The 18,098-nt window shown below is 59.1% G+C and overlaps 1 protein-coding gene across 21 annotated transcripts; it reads left to right on the forward strand.

Moving 5' to 3' along the window:
• Positions 1-19: 19 nt before the first annotated feature.
• Positions 20-17,495, forward strand: Atp13a2 (ATPase cation transporting 13A2). Of its 21 annotated transcripts, none has more exons than XM_087215713.1 (29): positions 20-224; positions 5,597-5,691; positions 5,784-5,966; positions 6,138-6,196; positions 6,328-6,436; positions 6,591-6,670; positions 7,658-7,735; positions 7,840-7,909; positions 8,713-8,847; positions 8,933-8,999; positions 9,073-9,204; positions 10,178-10,333; positions 10,823-10,933; positions 11,016-11,062; positions 11,146-11,334; positions 12,328-12,534; positions 12,655-12,750; positions 12,829-12,985; positions 13,076-13,196; positions 13,321-13,445; positions 14,054-14,214; positions 14,300-14,416; positions 14,502-14,581; positions 15,106-15,258; positions 15,345-15,441; positions 16,229-16,452; positions 16,539-16,690; positions 16,801-16,970; positions 17,069-17,495. In XM_087215713.1, the coding sequence occupies exons 1-29, from the start codon at positions 215-217 to the stop codon at positions 17,207-17,209; spliced, it is 3,522 nt and encodes a 1,173-aa protein (XP_087071839.1). In that variant the 5' UTR covers positions 20-214; the 3' UTR covers positions 17,210-17,495. The 21 variants fall into 21 exon arrangements, with proteins under 21 accessions (XP_087071839.1, XP_087071843.1, XP_087071834.1 ...); XM_087215717.1 differs by having other exon boundaries at positions 16,875-16,970; XM_087215718.1 differs by having other exon boundaries at positions 64-224; positions 6,621-6,670; positions 16,875-16,970.
• Positions 17,496-18,098: the final 603 nt, after the last annotated feature.

The raw sequence follows: 18,098 nt of genomic DNA on the forward strand, positions 1-18,098 counted from the left end.
CAGCTCCGCGCGGCGGGCGGAGGACGTGGCCGCAGTGGCGGGCGGGGCTCAGGGCCGCATAGCGATTGCTGCAGCCTCAGACCGGGCAGGCCGAGCAGGTGCCCGCCCAGTGCCCCGCGCCCCGTGTCCCCAGCCTCTCGCGCCCCCGCCGCACCGACCGCGCCCTGCAGGGGCCTCGCGCACGCCGGGCCGGCGATGAGCGCGCGGAGCCGCCATGAGCGCAGGTGAGTCCCTGCGGGGTCCCGGAGGAGCACGACGATACCCCACCGCGGGGCCGCGAGCCGAGGCGGGCACCTCTCCCTTAGGGAACCCCTTCCTGCGCCCGGACTAGGCCGCCGGGGCCCGAGGGTCCCTGCAGCCGGGTGCCCTCCCGCCCCGCCGAATTGCCCCAGCTGAATGACGGATGTCCGGGCCGCGAGCCGTGCGCCATCCTGGGCCTCCGGGCAGTGGGCCTCTACCCAATGAATGGGGTCAGTTGGCCAGGTCTCAGGAGTGCCCGGATGAGACTGGCCTCGGGCCTGGTCTCTGCCTCAGGCTCCAGAGGAAGCACCAGATCCTAGGGCCACCCCCTCCAGGGTCCGGATCCCGGGTGTCACAGGTTCCCCTTCCAGAATCCAGTACAAATCCCCCGTGCTGCATAGGAGCCCTATAGCCCTCTCCTGCCTAGAGGCTCTGCAGACCCTTGCATCCCCCTCCCTCCACTTCTCCCCCAGAAGCCCCAGCCTGGGGCCCAGGGTGCACCCAAGGGAGTGAGAGGAAAGATCAGGGAAGAGGGCTGGGATGCAGGCCAGCAGCAGACCATGCCCATCACTGCAAAAATAGAAATAAGCAAAGAATGAGGAAAGCAGCCCCTAGTCTCCAGGCCAAGACCATGCAGACTTGCAAGCACACCCACCCCAGCAAGGCGGAGGACGGACAGACAGACACTCCTGGCCACTGGGGAGCCACTGTGAAGTAGGAGCAGCTGCCCTGGACCACTGCCAGGTCACCGGCAGGAAGCAGAGGCTTCTCCAGGAAGCAAGAGGCCCCCAGATGGCTTTGACTCCAGCCCTCTGCTGCTGTCACTGTCCCAGGGCTGTGAGCTCACACCAGTTTCCTGTTGGGCCTTGGCCACTCATAGCGGTGTGTGATTTTTGTGCATATTACTCAACCTCTCTCAGTCTCCTTTTTTATCTTTGCAGTAGTAAGGATCAAACCTGGGGTCTTGTGTGGTGGCTGTGAGGGTGAACTATGGATGTGTTCCTTCAGACCCACTCATTCCCAGCTTCTCCCCCTTGCAAGTTTGTTTTTCTTTCTTTTTGAGACATAGGTCTTGCTATGTATTCTAGGCAGACCTTAAACTCACTATGTAGCCCAGGCTGCCTTCTAACTCACTGATCCTCCTGCCTCAACTTCCTGAGTACTGGGATTACAGGTGTGAGCCACCATGCCCTACGTCTCCTTGCAAGTTATGAGCATGGGTGAGGGCCCTCAAAGCTGTGTTCTCAGTTTCCCAGAGGGCTGAAGGGCTCCAGCACTGCCCACAATCTCCGTGCCACCCAGCCTGTGTGGGCCTGTGCTGGGCTGGCCTGAGCTAGTGAGATCTCACTCACCTCCCTGTGGCCACCCCGGGGAGCCGAGCCAGGAGTAGAGATAAACAGGCACCCCAGGTGTTTTTGTTTTGTTTTGTTTTTTGGTACCCGGGATCGGACTCGGGCCCTTGCGCTTGCAAGGCAGGTGCCAGAATCACTGAGCTAAATCCCCCCCCCCCCCGGTGTTTTGACAAGTGCTCTGGCTTGGCTCTTGCTAAGACTCTAAGAGGTTTCCCCAGATGCCACTTCCTCCTTCTCTCAAGTTCCCCTGCCCTCCTCTTCCCAAGGTTGGCTAGGAGGGCGTCCTTGTGGAAAGATGGGCAAGGAGTGCTGCTTAGGTCTTGGGGTTCAGGGCAAGGGCCCTTTAGGAAGAACCTGGAACCTGTGCACTTCACAGCAGACCGACCCAGAGGCAGGGGAGGGACCTGAGGTGCCTGGTACTCTGGCTTTGTGCCCCGCTGTGTCTGCAAGAAACGAATTCATTTGTTCATTCAGTACATAGCCAACACTGTGAGCAGGACTAGTGACTCCACAGTGCCAGGGGAACAGAACATCATGGGGGTGGGCAGAGAAGACCCAGGGAAGGCGGGCCCTTTTCCAATTCTTGGCTCAGTGCTGTCGTTGGTGAACAGAGGGAACCCAGCTTCACCCCCTAGCTTGTTTCGTGACGGGATCCGATGAGATCAGACAGGTGCTGGCTTCTCCCACCCACGAGCCAGCAGGAGTAGCTGTTGTGTGGGCCAGGGGCGGGGCTCAGCTGTGGGCTTCCCAGGAGATGGGGAGGGGAGGAGGGCCCAGAAGTGGGTCTGAGCAGAAGCCACGCCTCCTGGGCAGGGAGCCGTCCCCCACCCCCGTCTGTCCCAACTGGGCCTCAGGAACTTCAAACACCCAGCCGTTTGGGCTGCACACCTTTCCCTCATGTGCACACAGGATCTTGGATCAGCTTCCTGGGGTGGGAACTGCACACCGAGAGGTGAGGGTGCCTGCCTTATGACCGCAGCTTGCTTGGAAGAGAACCAGGAGGACAGTTCATGATGAGGACACATGACGCCGTGTGGCTGTGGGGCAGCTTACCTCTGTGCCTCAGTTTCCCAGGCTGTACAATAGGTAGAAGCGTCATCCCTGATTCATGGGGTTGTAGGGAGGAGTATGAGTGATTGGATGGAAAGCCCTTGGAATGGCATCTGCCTGAAGGCCCCTGGGCACCCTGAGGACCTCTTTCCCTGTCCTTCATGGAAATGTCCCAAACACAGCCCTGGAGGGTGAGAAGACCCCACCCTGCTTCTTCTTAGGGCACCCATCTTGGACAGTGAAGGGCTCTGGCAAAAATCTCATGGAGAGTCTTGTGCGAGCTTTCTTAAAAGAGACAAGAGCCAGGCATGGTAGGGTATTCCTGTAATTCCAGCCCTTAGGAGGCTGAGGCAGAAGGATAGCCTTGAGTTTGAGGCCAGCCTAGGCTACATAGTGATACATGGTGAGACCTTGTCTCAAAAGAACAAAACAAAACCAAAAAAAAGCAAGGAAAGAGCTGAGGATTTAGCTCAGTGGTTTTGCTGCCTGCTGTGCAGTTCGATTCTCGGTAGCAAAAAAAAAAGCAAGGAAAGCCTGTGGCTTGCTGGTGGCCAAGGACCCATAAACCCAGCATTGCCAGACGGAAGGGAATTGTCCTGGATGCCCACCCCTCTGCCATACCCAGGCTCCCACCACAGGCTCTGCACCAGGAAGCAGAGGCCTCAGCTGTGTCTCCTCTGTCTGCGGGTCAGGAAGTGGGGGAGCTGATGTTTTTTGTCCAGCCAGCCCTGTCCTCAGTGACTATGTGTGTGTCTCTCTGTTCGTCCATCCCCAGAGACCAGCCTCTTCCTGGAGCTGGGATGGCTGCCATTTGTTTTCTGAGTCAGCTGGTGGCTGAGAGAGGGACTGGCTGCAGGTGGGGCTCTGTTCATTTGGCTTGTGAGTCATTGGTTGAAAGAGGCCTCAGTGGGCACAAGGCATGGGCCCCTTCTCCAAAAGAGTCCCTGTGAGTCCCCAATCTGGGAGCCGACCTTCCCGCTGCAGCACTCACTGGGGGGGCCTTTGTGCCCCAGCCTTTGTCCCCTGCGGTGCTGGTGGGGTCCCTGAGTTCATTCCTGAGGCTCCGAGCAGCTTCGCTCCCTGGGAAGGGCTTAGTAGAAGTCAGCTGCTCCCACTGTCCGACTGATCATAGCAGTTATCATTTCCATCATTCCAAGAGCAGATCTGGGGGCTGGGATGGGAAAGGACAGACAGAGCCTGGTGGGAACATATAGTTCCCAGCCCAGGGGGTGTGGCAGAGATGAGAACCCAGGTCGGGGCTCGCTGGGGTTTAAGTCTGAGAGCTTCAGTTTGGCAGGGTCACTTTCAAGCAGATATAGCCCAGGGTCCACTTCACATGGGAAAGAGGAAATATCTTTTCATCTCCTTTTGCTTTCACCTGTTGCTGCTTCTCTGTAGGCTCAGTGCTCCGGCAGGTAAGGGTGGGGACCCTTGTCAGGGCCCTGGGACTCAGCACATGTGACAGGGTGAGACGCCAAAGGGACACAGCTTGGCCAGTCCGGAAGTGCTGACCCAGAACCTGCCATGTCCTCTCTCACAGGCTTCCTCTGAAATTGGGCCGCCCGGTCCAGTGGCTTTGTGCCCGGAGGGGCCGTGACTGTCCTGGCAATGAGCCAAGGGCACAGGCCCTGTGGATGGAGTCATTATCAAGGGCCTGGCTCCCTGTTGGCATCCGGGCTATTGTACCAGACTAGGTTACCACCACCCAGACTTCTTTTCATGTGAGACAGACACAAAGATGAACAACAATAATAAAAACCCAGCCTGGAGTCACCCTGCCTGGGCTTGCATCCAGGAGCTGCCATATGCTTCCTCTGTGACCTTGGGCAAGTTACTTCACCTCTCTGAGCCTCTCATCTTCTGTAAATGGGATGATAATCACAGTTATCTGGCAGTTAACCATGTGCAAAGGGTCTGGAGCAGAGCCCCACAGAGATGAGGAAATCACCCTGTGATTTCTTTGTGTGAACTGTGGGGGATCCACTGAGTGACATGCCCAGCCTCTAGCATGATTATTGGTTGGGTGCAGGAAGCCCCTGTTGGGGACAGAGTGGTTGAAGGATCTCCATGTGACTGGCAGTTGCTTGGGACTCTCTGGATTCATTGGCTAGAAACTACCAGAAGGGCTTGGGTTAGGGGGTGGAGGGGGAGCCCAGGAAATCAGCAGCCTGTTTCCCCAGCCCCATGGGGCACTGTCCAGGAGCCACAGGAGGTGCTGGGCACCTGCGTGTCTTGAGGGTCCTGCAGGTGGTCCGGGATGCCCAGTGTGGGAGCAGGGAGCCCTACCCTCTCTACTGCTCAGAACACTCAGGGGCTGCCCTGCTGGGACCTCTGCCCTCCAGCAGGTAGTGAGCCAGGAGAAGACTGTTGGAAGCAGGCACTTGACATGCTTCTTTGAGCCTCAGTTTACCATCTGCAAAGATGGCCCTGTGTGCCAGGTAGTCATCAGTTTGGAGTGTCCCTAGAGTCCCCTCGCCCCAGGGTTATGCTGAGCACCAGGTTAGAGTGAGGATGAGCAGACCAGAGCCCTGGCCTCAGTGCAGGGTTGTGGTGGAGGTGGAATGGAACTGTGGGAACTCAGGGTGCTACACTCCCAGAGATGGCCAGCACGTGAGGAAGTGCCATGCATGAGTAAGGACCAACAGAGTGACCAGACAGCAGGCCTGGGAAGACCAGAGCTGCTGTGTTCATCAGCCCAATCACAAACTACGCTTACAGAAGGAAGACAGCCAGCTGTGCATGCTGGCTCACACCTGTAATCCCAGCACTCTGGGAGGCTGAGGCAGGAGGATCGAAAATTCAAGCTCAGCCTGGGTGACTTAGCAAGACTTTGTCTCAAAACAAAAAATGAAAAGGGATGTAGCTCAGCTCGAAGTTACTGGATTCAATTTGCAGTATGGGCGGGGGGAGAATAGGAAGGTCCCCAAAACGCTGTTTCTCCTTTCTGTCCACAGACAGCAGCCCTCTCGTGGGCAGCCCGGCCGCCAGCTATGGGACCCTGATGATAGGGACGTCAATCGGTCCCCTCAGCTCCTCAGCTTCATCCGTGGTATGTGACAGCATGGGCAGAGGGTGTTTGAGGCCCAGGACCCTGGCCCTAGCCCTGACCCCAGCCCACTGGCCTCTCGCCTGTGTCTGCAGAGGCTCAGCGGCTACTGTGGCAGTCCCTGGAGGGCCATAGGCTATCACGCCGTGGTCTGGGTGCTGGCTGGGATCCCCTTGCTGCTTTTCCGCTGGAAGCCCTCGTGGGGGGTGCGGCTGCGGTCGAGGCCCTGCAGCCTGGCCCACGCCGAAACACTCGTCATCGAAACAAGAGACAAAGAGGTGAGAGGCCCGGCTTGGGGCAGGAGAAGGGCAGCAGAGGCCAGGGTGGGGGCATGGGGTGATGTGGACCTCAGTGTTCCCATCTGAGCTGTGGGCAGAAGTGGCTGGCTGAGGGAGGGGGCTGGGAAGAGAGGTCCCTTCCAGGACTGAGGCCATGCCTCTATGTCCCAGGATAGCTCGTGGCAGCTCTTCACCGTCCAGGTGCAGACTGAGGCCGTCGTCGAGGGCAGGTGAGGCAGCTCTTTGCCTGTCCAGGAGTCTGACCCAGTGCCCCTTCCTGTCAGTCCGGGGGCTCTGTGGGGACAGGGAGGGGCTGGGGCAGCTCCAGGAGCTGCAGGGTAACCCCCAGCTCCCTCCCCAGCCTGGAGCTGCCCCTGCAGGCAGAGGATGGGCGTAGCAAGGTGGCCCTGGGGGCAGTGCCTGAGACTCCGTGGAAGGACACAGCCCGGCTCCACAGGAGGGAGGAGGCAGTGAGTGGACAGCAGGGTCCTAAATAAGTCCTTGTCCCACCCTGGGCCCTGGCTCCACACTCTGCCATGGGAGGGTTGGTTCCCATGCCTCCCACAACCTAAAACCCTCCCCATGGACCAGGGCCGCCTTCCACTGGCCTTCCTCTCCCCCCAGAAGCAGGTGGTTCGGTATTACCTCTTCCAGGGCAGGCGCTACGTCTGGATCGAGACCCAGCAAGCCTTCCTTCAAGTCAGGTAGGGGCCAGGGCCAATCCCACCCATGTCACCTCCCAGAGGGGTCTGGCTTGGGCAGAGGGGACACAAGCGGCCTAGCCTTCCCCCTCAGTCTGCTGAAACCTCAGGCAGGACATGGAGCCTCTCCAGGCCGGGCCCTTGAGCTGGAAATCTAGGATGAGGATAATCCCCGCCTCCAGGGTTATTTTGAAGGTGAAACGTGAGAGTTTACACAGAGCTGGACATCACAGCTGACCCGAGGTGGCCACACTGCTGTGACCGGCACACTTGGCTCTGGCCCCTGTCAGCCCTTGCTCTCCCAGCAGAGTCAGTAGGGAAGGTGACCCAGGGCAGCACTGGGAAGTGCGGCAGGGAGGGGAGAGTGTCAGGCCAGTGCCAGGTGAGGGAATGCAGTCCCCAGGGGGTCTCTTCAGGCCAGCACAGGGCACCAACTTCAGAGTGACCTCCCCCAGGGAGGACACTTTCCCATCAGCCCCAGGTTACCCTGGGGACGCAAGCTTCTCTGCCCTTGGGGCTCGCTGGCTGGGTGTGCTCACAGGCCTGTAAGGTTCCCCGCAGGAAGCCACTGTGCCTCACAGGGCAAGTCCCCTGGCGGGGAGGGCACCATCGCCCTCTGCTGCCCAATGAGGGTAACAGCAGGTCTATTATCTCCATTCACCTGCAGTCCCACCCCTCCCTTCACAGGCACTGGCACTGTCCCTATTTTGAAGATGAAAAACAAGGCCCAGAGAGGTTAAATGGCTTGCCTGTGTCAGTAATGCTCCTGTCACTAAGAGCTGCTGTGTCACCCTTAATATTACTGTCATCTCATTGTTTTCCTTCCTTGATGAGATGGTTGGAGAGAAACAAAGGAGAAAGCCGAGCCCTGGGTTCCTGATAGGAGGTGCTTTCTCCCAGGAGTGTAGAGTGGCAGCAGGGGGTGGGGGCTCTGGAACCTGGGGCGGAACTCAGACCCATGACCCGAGTGTCCCCGCCTCCCCCTGCCAGCCTGCTGGGCCACGGCCACACCTGTGACGACATCCACAGCTCCCGCTCCGGCCTGAGCCTCCCAGACCAAACTATGAGGTGAGCGCTGCCCTGGGCCTTGGTTTCCCCAGCTCCACAGCCCTGGGAGGGTCCAGCTGTCATGGCCCCTTCCATCTGACAGCTCACCACCAACTCCCTTACAGGAAGACAATTTTCGGCCCCAACGTGATCAGCATACCAGTCAAGTCCTACCCACAGCTCCTAGTGGACGAGGTAGGGCTGCTCTTGCATCTTGCCCTTGCTCTGGCTTGGATTTGCTGTTTATCCTTGGCTTTGGGTTCCAGTTCCTCTGGGACACTTCACAGATCAGACAGCTGCCCCCTTCTCCGTAGTGGTTAGTGGAAAGTTGTCTCATACTCAGCCCAGTGAGGTTGGCCAGTAATAGACCAGGGCAGGAACGTGGAGGGTCCACAGAAGCCTTGGGCCAGTTGTGGACACACTCTGGGGGTAGAGGCAAAACATGTAGCCCGATACCTGCACAAGGCTACATGCTGGGGCCTGGGTCCTTCCCAGGCATTGTCCCCTCCCCTTCTCCCAGTATCCCTGGGAGTAGGGACGAGGTGCACACTCTTCACAGGACAAAGGCAAGGTCATAAGGGACAGAGGGAAGCCAGAGACCCAGACACATCTAGAGTAAAACATTAATGATGCAGCAGATACCATGAAAGGCAGAAGCCTGCGAGTCAGGCTGCCTCAGGAACTAGGTGATTTTAGGCCAGTGCCTCAGTTTGCTCATCTGTAAAATGGAGCTGAGGTGGCACCCACCTGGTGGAACCGTCATCTATATTGCATGACGCTTAGGTAAAGTGCTGAGTCTGGAGGGGGCAGCAAATGCCCATGTCCTCCTTAGCTTGGAGAAGCAGGCTGCTTGAGGGGCATCCACCTGGGTGCAGGTAGGCTAGAGCAGGAGAGAGCCTGGCTGCCATCCTCCGACAGCCCCCGTGCCCTCCACTCTGGTGGCCCATGGCAGGATTGCCTAGGGATGCTGGTCCTCATGCTGCCTCCTGCCCCCACAGGTACTGAACCCGTACTATGGGTTCCAGGCCTTTAGCATCGGACTGTGGCTGGCCGACCACTACTACTGGTATGCCCTGTGCATCTTCCTCATCTCTGCCATCTCCATCTGCCTGTCCATGCTCAAGACCAGAAAAGTGAGTGGGTGAGGCCGGCAGGGATGGGCGGGGCATCCCCCCGGGGCTGCCACCCTCCTACCCTCTCTTGTTCCCCTGACCACAGCAAAGCCAGACCCTGAAGGACATGGTCAAGCTGTCAGTGCGAGTGCGTGTGTGCCGGCCTGGGGAAGGTGAGGAGACAGGGCTGGAGGGGGCTGGGGAGGTGACCAGGGAGGAGGCCCCACTGACTCCACCTGCCCTCAGGGGAGGAGTGGGTCGACTCCAGCAAGCTGGTGCCGGGAGACTGCCTGGTGCTGCCCCCAGAAGGTGGGCTGATGCCCTGTGATGCTGCCCTGGTGGCCGGCGAGTGCATGGTCAATGAGAGCTGTCTCACAGGTGAGCCCCACCCTGGCCCCTGTCTCCTCCCTTCCCCAGCCCTCCACCTTTCGTCAGAAGTTTTAGCTTGAGTTTTCTTTCCCTTTTCCTTTCAAACAGGCATCCTGGCTTCGGCTCTTGTTAACCCCACACCCTTGGACTATATTGTTTAACTGTCTGTGACTCGATTTCCCATCCTGTAAAATGGGGCTCAGTCATTCCTGGGTAGGGTGTGTAGGGTACCCAGAGCATGCAGGGTGCAGAGGAAGCACCCAGCCTGTGTGAATGGTCTATGGCAGCATGTGCCTTCCTGACCTAAAGACTCCAAACCATTAGGAGGATGTGGTGCACAAAGTGGGCAGGCATCCCATTCATTGCCCTAACCCAGAGCTCCTTTCTCTGTGCTTGTGTATAACGTGTGTGCAAATGTGAATACACTTCCAGTTTTACACATGGGATCATGTTGCTGTGCTGTGCCCTTCTGAGCAGCACGCATCCTGGGTCTTGTCCACATGGCCCCACCTCACGATGCCATGAGGCCGGAGGGCCGGTGAATCATGACCCCCTTTTGTACAGGATCGCTGCTCTGCCAGGCTGCCTGTCTAGGGCAGTAGAGAGGTTATGTCACATCCCTGTGTAAATATCCTTGCCAGTTTTAATATAAAAGTAATAGAAGCTTGTGCTGGAATAATTCTAGCAGGAGGAGAAAGGTCCCCCCAAAACCCTGCCCCTCAATACACCTGTTCCCTGAGCTGGTTCCTGGTCACTGGCTGCCACAGTCCCAGGAGTATCTCACTGTGTCTTTATTTCTTCTGCCCTCCCTGACGTTCATTTCCCCCTCTGTAAAATGGGGCTGTGGTTTCTTATTGAGACCTAGTTACAGAGTTAAATGAGACTCAGAGCCAATGGGGTGGTCCTAAGCATAACTCCTGGTTTCACTGATGGGGAAGGGCCCTGAGGGGCCCCCAAGGGCCTTACACGATGTCCCTCCCAGGGGAGAGCGTCCCAGTGCTGAAGACAGCCCTCCCAGAAGGGCCTAGGCCGTACTGCCCAGAGAGTCATCGGCGGCACACGCTCTTCTGCGGGACCCTCGTCCTGCAGGCCCGGGCCTACGGGGGACCCCATGTCCTGGCGGTGGTGACCCAGACAGGTGCATATGAGGAGGTGGGGAAGAATACTGGGCTCAGCACCACCAGGGGAGGTGTCACAGGGCAGGACAGGACCAAGAGCCCTCAACCCCACACCCACCTCTGCCACTGCCCTGCTGGAGACCTCAGGCAAGTCCTACCCTGTGTGGACCTCAGTGTCCTCATGTTAACAGGAAGAGTTGGGCCAGGCAGTGACCAAGCATTTTAATGTCCACAGAGGCTAGCAGGGGCTACAAATGCCCAGGGCAAGGGGTAGGGCATGCAGGAGAGGCTACTCTGAATCCGGATCGTAAGGGAAAGGGCCTCATTTTTAGATTCTTTCCACTAATGCTATTGTTTAAGTCCCTATAAAGGATGGGCAAGGGCCATGGGCTACTGTGCTGGGACCCCAAACTGGGTGACAGCTGACACTGAGCGTTGCATGCTATGGGTGGAATAGGGAGACCCATCCTCACAGGGCTTCCCCTGCCTTGGTTTCTGTCTCCTCCCAGGGTTCTGCACAGCTAAAGGGGGCCTGGTGAGCTCCATCCTGCATCCCCGGCCCATCAACTTCAAGTTCTATAAGCACAGCATGAAGTTTGTGGCCGCCCTATCTGTCCTGGGTGAGTGGGCCCCTGTATCCCACTCTGCCAGTGGCCCCCAGCCCAGGGCCAGAGTCTCACTCACCCCTCACTGTCTCCCCAGCTCTGCTCGGCACCATCTATAGCATCTTCATTCTCCACCACAACCGGGTGAGCTGCAGGGGCTGGGTGGGGGCCGCCACCCAGCTGGGTGGTACCCAGGCGGCCTCAGCGCTCACAGTGCCTCCTACCAGGTGCCTGTGAATGAGATCGTGATCCGGGCCCTGGACCTGGTGACCGTGGTGGTGCCGCCCGCCCTGCCGGCTGCCATGACTGTGTGCACGCTCTACGCCCAGAGCCGCCTGCAGGCACAGGGCATCTTCTGCATCCACCCGCTGCGCATCAACCTGGGGGGCAAGCTGCGGCTCGTGTGCTTCGACAAGGTGGGGGCTGCTGGCGGGCTGGCTGGGTGCAGGCAGCACCATTGTTGGGGGCTGCACCCCACCTTCACCAGCTCAGGGTCTGGCAGAGCAAATGTCCAGACTCACCCTTTCATTTGTTCCAGACCTGTTGAGCCACCATGCACCTGGGCTGCTTTAAACCAGCACAGATATCCCCACCATCTACCAGGGCCTCCCTACAGTCCCCTCTGGAGGCCGTCAGCCACTGTCACACCCATCAGCTCTGTGCCCGCAGCCAGTTATTGTTGGAGTTTCCTTTGCTTGACATGGGCTGCTTCCCAGGATACAGTGGGCTCCGTGGGCACAGGGCCATGTCCCTGTGTGTCCCCGCACTAACAGATGAACCAGACAGCGAGCCTCCAGGAGAGATGCAGGGGCAACAGGTTTTAGGGAGGAGCAGCAGCACTATTATGGGTGGTGTCCAGGGGACAGGACCTCTGAGAGAGGACAGTTGGGTCTCCTGTGGGCAGGTCCTGCAGCAGCACCTTGGTGATCTGGCCCACAGTGAGCAGTGGGATGCCAGGGCAAGACAGGTGGCAGTGCCCTGGTTGGCAGAGGCTGCAGGCTGGACAGGTCAAGGGACATGGAGTAAGGAGGGACGAGATTAGAGTCACCCAGCTCCCCAGCTGGCGAAGAGCCAGATGGGTAGTGGGACAGGTGGAACCCCCAGGAAAGGCAAGCACTCGTTTATTCATTCAGTAACTAGATTGTGTGCTGACCATGACCAGCTCCCCCATGGATAGGGGCCCGACCACCTGCCCTAGGCTGCAGAATGAAGGAAAATGACTTCCTAGAGGAAATCCCAGACAGAGAAACTGGGTGGGGGTGACCCTGGCAGTAGGATCTGCATGTGCAAAGGTCCTGAGTCAAGAAAGGGCCTCTCCTGGCTCCAGCTCTAGTTCCTGGGCTCCCAGGTACCTACCCAGCCTGGGGAGGGCACAGCTCATCCCAGGACCTCTCCTTGTCCCTCCACAGACTGGCACCCTCACTGAGAATGGCTTGGATGTGATGGGGGTGGTGCCCCTGAAGGGCCAGGCATTCCTTCCACTGGTCCCAGAGCCCCGCTGCCTGCCCATGGGCCCCCTGCTACGAGCACTGGCCACCTGCCATGCCCTCAGCTGGCTCCAGGACACCCCAGTGGGTGACCCCATGGACCTCAAGATGGTGGAGTCTACTGGCTGGGTGAGGAGGCCTGTCCGTCTTCTGTGAGGGAAGCTGCCTGTTAGTTGTAACTTGAGTCTCCTGCTGCCTCCCTCCTGGCCCAAGGCCCCCAGGTGCCAACCTTCTCTGCCTGCCTCCCAGGTCCTGGAAGAGGAGCCAGCTGCAGATGCAGCACTCGGGACCCCAGTCTTGGCAGTGATGAGACCCCCACCTTGGGAGCCCCAGACACAAGGAACAGTGAGCCATGGGGTTCCTGCAGGGGGCAGGCACAGGGGTGGACTCCACAGCCAGCCCTCAGCTCCTCCCACCCTGCAGGAGCCCCATGTGCCCCTCGGAGTCCTTGGCCGCTTCCCCTTCTCCTCCAGCCTACAGCGCATGGGTGTGGTGGTGGCATGGCCCGGGGCCGCTCAGCCCGAGGCCTACATCAAGGGCTCTCCAGAGCTGGTGGCCAGCCTCTGCAGCCCCGACACAGGTGAGCCTGCTGGCCGGGCAGTGTGTGTGTGGTGGGGGGTCCAGCCTCTGCCTGCCCCACCCTGTGCCAGTGACATTGCCTCTCCCACAGTGCCTGCTGACTTCTCGAAGACACTGCAGAGCTACACAGCTGCTGGCTACCGTGTGGTGGCTCTGGCCTGCAAGCCACTGTCCATCGCCCCCAGCATGGAGGCTGTCCAGCAGCTGTCAAGGTGGGGCTGCCCAGGCACGGGCGAGGGAGATGCTCTGCAGGCTGAGCCCAGGGAAGATGCCCCTGCCTGCTACCTGGGAGTGTGACCACTGCGTGGCCTCAGACTCAAGTTTCCCACCCTCCAGGGACACTGCAGAGCAGGACCTGAGCTTCCTAGGGCTGCTGGTCATGAGGAACCTGTTGAAGCCACAGACAACACGGGTGATCCAGGCTCTGCGGAGGACGTGCATCCGCACTGTCATGGTGACAGGTGCCATGGCCTTCAGGGCCTGGGTCAGGAGGGTGGGATCTGCCCTGTCCTGGGCAGAAGGAAGGGGACCCTCAGCAGCCCCTCCTGGGTCATCATCTCGCAAATCTCCACAATGGTATAACTCACAAATGTAATTGTTACCCATAATTGACCTATGTGGAGACAGGCTCAGCGGAGTGGAGTGACTTCCTAAGAGGCTGGGCATGGTTCAGCCTAGCTACTTTCTGACCGGCTGGGTGACATTGCTGGGTTCTGGTTTCTGCTTCTGAGAAATGGGGATAATAATGTCAGCCTCCAAGGGATGACAGTCTCATGGAGCAAGAAGATCTTAGCCAGTGTGAAAGAGCGGGACCTCAAAGCACTGTGTCCTCGTGGCCCCAGCCCTCACATGCACGTGTGCACGCACACACACACTATACAGTATAGTATCTGTGCCGTTTCGGCCCAGACCCTTCAGTGCCTTGTTTCGCCCCTGAGGAAACCGAGGTCCCGACATGAGGCTCACCTGCCTAGGTCACTCAGCTGCTGGTGGCAGATGGGACTCATCAGCTTTCCCCTCTGCAAGGGGCAGGCTAAGGAAGGGCCCCTGACCTTCCCTTCACCTCCAGGGGACAACCTGCAGACGGCCGTCACTGTGGCCCGGGGCTGCGGCATGGTGGCCCCCCGGGAGCGTCTGGTCATCATACATGCTACCTACCCTGAGCAGGGTCGGCCTGCCTCCCTTGAGTTCCTGCCCACGGAATGCCCTACCGCTGTGAACGGAGCAAAGGTAAGGCCAGCCCTGAGTCACCTGACCTGGGCCCCAGTTCTGCAGGGTGGGCAGGGAAGCTAAGCCAAGCTTCCTGGGCCCCCAGGATCCTGACAAGGCTGCAAGCTACACCATGGAGCCAGACCCCCAGTCCAGCCACCTGGCCCTCAGCGGGTCCACCTTTGGTGTCCTTATGAAGCACTTCCCCAAGCTGCTGCCCAAGGTAGGGCAGCCCTGAGCCCAGCCACCCACCCCTGACCTCCTGTGCTCTGCCCCAGCCTCAGTCCTGCCCCTCGCTGTGCTCCTAGGTCCTGGTACAGGCCACCGTCTTTGCCCGAATGGCTCCTGAACAGAAGACAGAGCTGGTGTGCGAGCTGCAGAGGCTTCAGTGAGTGCTGGGTGCCCTGTAGGGACCATCACCCTTGACACTTGCCCAGAGCCCAGTGTGGTGATGCACACTTGTGATCCCAGCACTCTAGGAGGCTGAGGCAGGAGGGTTTCATATCAAGCCCAGTTTGGGCTACTTGTCAGTTTAGCAAAACCCTGTCTCAAGATGTAAGACCACGTGTGGTGTCAGATGCCAGCACTCAGGAAGCACAGATGGGAGAATCTAAAGCTTGAGCCCAGTTTGGGCAGTTTATAATTTATCAATTTAGCGAGATCCTGACCCAAAATAAAAAATAACAAAAATGCTAGGGATGTAGCTGAATGCAAAGGCTCTGGGTTCAATCCCTTGTATCAAAATAAAAAAACCTCCCAGCCACCCTATCCTAGGTCTTCTGTCCCTCTGTCCTACCAGATATAATTGCACCTCTTTCCTGGGCACATGTGGGCACTGGGGGCCTGCCCTCACCAGCAAGCCTGGGATGGGTTTGAGTCATTTCACAGGCCACATCTGCCCCTCCCCACCAGGTATTGCGTGGGCATGTGCGGGGACGGTGCCAATGACTGCGGGGCCCTAAAGGCAGCCGACGTGGGCATCTCACTGTCCCAGGCCGAGGCCTCAGTGGTTTCTCCCTTCACCTCGAGCATGCCCAGTATTGAGTGTGTGCCCATGGTCATTAGGTGAGGCGGGCAGGGGTCTGGGGTGGGGCATGGCAGGGCCTGGGACGGAGCCAGCCTGGACCCCTGACGCCCACCCTGCTCCCTAGGGAAGGCCGCTGCTCCCTGGACACATCATTCAGCATGTTCAAGTACATGGCCCTGTACAGCCTGACCCAGTTCGTCTCAGTCCTGATCCTCTACACGGTGAGGGCTGCACAGCTGCCACTCGGGAGGCACACAGCAGTGTGGCCCGAAGTCTGGCAGCTGGGCTGTGGGCTGTGGGCTGGGCCTTGGCTATAAGGCTCATGAGATGAGAGCCCCAGGCACAGCCTGGCTGTGATGCCATGTGCTAACAGCTTTCCCTAACTCTAGGAGCTCCCTGAATGCAGGGGAGACCGAGGCAGAGCTCAGGCTAGGGTGGGGTGGGGTGGAGCCAAGACCCCTGCCATACCTGCTTCCCCTGCCCCTCCCTCTGACCCTGAGCCTGGCTGTGCCTCCCTGGTCCTATGAGCACACCCTGCTCCTTGCCACTGAATGCAGGTGACCCCTGGGGCGTTGCACATTTTGAACCTGGGTCTGTCCCTCCGTGCATCTTAAAGTTCAGAGCTTGCTGAGAGCAGGAACCACATGTCTCCAGTAGCCGTGGGGTTCCGGGTCACAGCCTGAACTTCCTATCAGGCCAGGGATTTGCTGAAGGTGGGGAAACATCTCCCACTGGAGTTAGGTCCCCGAGGTCCACCCAGGGGGCAGAGGGGACTCCCTGAAGGCAGGATACTGCTTCCACATCAGACTAGGGGCCTAGGTGATATGAGATGTGCCTCCCCCATGAGACTAGAGGTTCCCCAGGGCTGAGAGTATTGCCCCCATCAGACTGCCAATTAGAAGGATGCCTCTTCTGTCAGGCTCCTCAAGGACAGACCAGGAGCAGTCTTGGGGCTTGGCTAGGGCCAGGTCTCAGCTTCTCCTCTGTCCTCCCTCCTCTGCCGCGCAGATCAACACCAACCTGGGTGACCTGCAGTTCCTGGCCATTGACCTGGTCATCACCACTACGGTGGCCGTGCTCATGAGCCGAACACAGCCAGCGCTGGCACTGGGGCGAGCACGGCCACCAGGGGCCCTGCTCAGCGTGCCTGTGCTGAGCACCTTGCTGCTGCAGATGGCCCTGGTGGCCGGCGTACAGCTGGGAGGTTACTTCCTGGTGGTGGCCCAGCCCTGGTGAGTCGAGCTCAGTGACCTCCCCGTAGTCTTTCCCTTATCCCCTCTGTACACACCCCTTCCCTGACCCTGCCCCTGAACCCCAGGTTCGTGCCTCTGAATAAGACTGTCCCGGCGCCCGACAACCTACCCAACTATGAAAACACGGTGGTCTTCTCATTGTCCAGCTTCCAGTACCTCATCCTGGCTGCTGCTGTGTCCAAGGGGGCACCCTTCCGCCAGCCGCTCTACACCAACGGTGCTGCTGCGGGGTGGGATGGGGGTGCTGGGCTAAAGGGGGAGGATGAGGCTCTGAAGGGGGGGTGTCCTGGGCGTGGCTCCCTTGCTGATTGACTCCCCCGCCCCCAGTGCCCTTCCTGGTGGCCCTCGTGCTCTTGGGCTCTGTCCTGGTGGGCCTCATCCTGGTCCCCGGCCTCCTGCAGGGGCCGCTAGGGCTGAGGAACATCGCAGACACCTGCTTCAAGCTGCTGCTACTGGGCCTGGCTGCCTGCAACTTTGTGGGGGCCTTCATGCTAGAGGTGGGGTGCAGACCAAGGCTGGGAGGAAAGGAGGGACAGAGGGATCTGGGGCTCAGGCTCGGCCCCAGCTGCCCCTCCACTCCCCACTCCCTCTGCAGAGTGTGTTGGACCAGTGTCTTCCAGCCTGCCTGCAGCAGCTCCGGCCCAAACGGGCCTCCAAGAAGCGCTTCAAGCAGCTGGAACAGGAGCTCGCTGAGCAGCCCTGGCCGCCGCTGCCCACTGCTGGTGCTGTGAGGTAGCACAGGCTTGGCTGGTGGGCACCCTGGACACTGGACCTCCCTGCCTCTGAGCCACCAAGTGGACCGTCTCTAGAGAGACCACCGCTGTCGCCTCCTGCAGCCCTGAGGTTGGCTTTTGTCACGCTCCTGCCCTGAGACTGCCTGGTCCAGCCTTCCTGCACCCCATCCTGAGGAAGTGCTGACTACTGTCCCCCACTTTAGATCATGCCATGTAGAAAAGGCAGCCACCAACTCCACTCGGAGCTTGTCAACGTAGCAAATAAAGTCAAGATATTTTCCTGGTTCAGCCATGCTTGTCTTATACCTGAACACCGCACCACCCCCAGTGCCCAGCTGACACCCCCGGTGCGTATGTGCTCCTGGAAGCCCCCATTGTTCAGATCACGTTGGACAACACCCCCTCCCCTGGCTTCCTTTCCTCATCTGGCAGTGATATGTCCTTGCACATCTCATTGTGCACACATTGTCACCTAATGCTCACAGCCACAGGTACTGTCCCTATCTTTTTTTTTTTCTTTTTGGTACTGGGGATCGAACTCGGGTCCTTGTGCTTGCAAGGCAGGTGGCGGACCCACTGAGCTAAATCCCCGGCCCTCTGTCCCTATCTCACAGACAAAGAAACAGGTTGGACGTCTCACCGTTGGTCAGGGGTGGAGCAGATCGCCAAATCCACCTCCTGTGCTCGTCACCACCCCTCTTCCAGGGAGCAAGAGCAATGGACTCGCTTTGGGCTGATGCCCACTATGTGCCAGCCCTGGGAGGCAGTGCCCTTCTCTGCTGCCTGCCTCTGGCTGTCATCTCACATCCTGAGACACGTTCATGTTTCGTGCCTCCCTCAGATACAGTCCAGGCTCCGAGCCCAGGTCTCCCAGCCAGAACCATGTGCACC

The sequence above is a fragment of the Heterocephalus glaber genome, unplaced genomic scaffold (genome assembly GCF_053883595.1).
Source record: "Heterocephalus glaber isolate CG9 unplaced genomic scaffold, H.glaber_assembly_v1.0 deba00001452, whole genome shotgun sequence".
NCBI lineage: Eukaryota > Metazoa > Chordata > Mammalia > Rodentia > Bathyergidae > Heterocephalus > Heterocephalus glaber.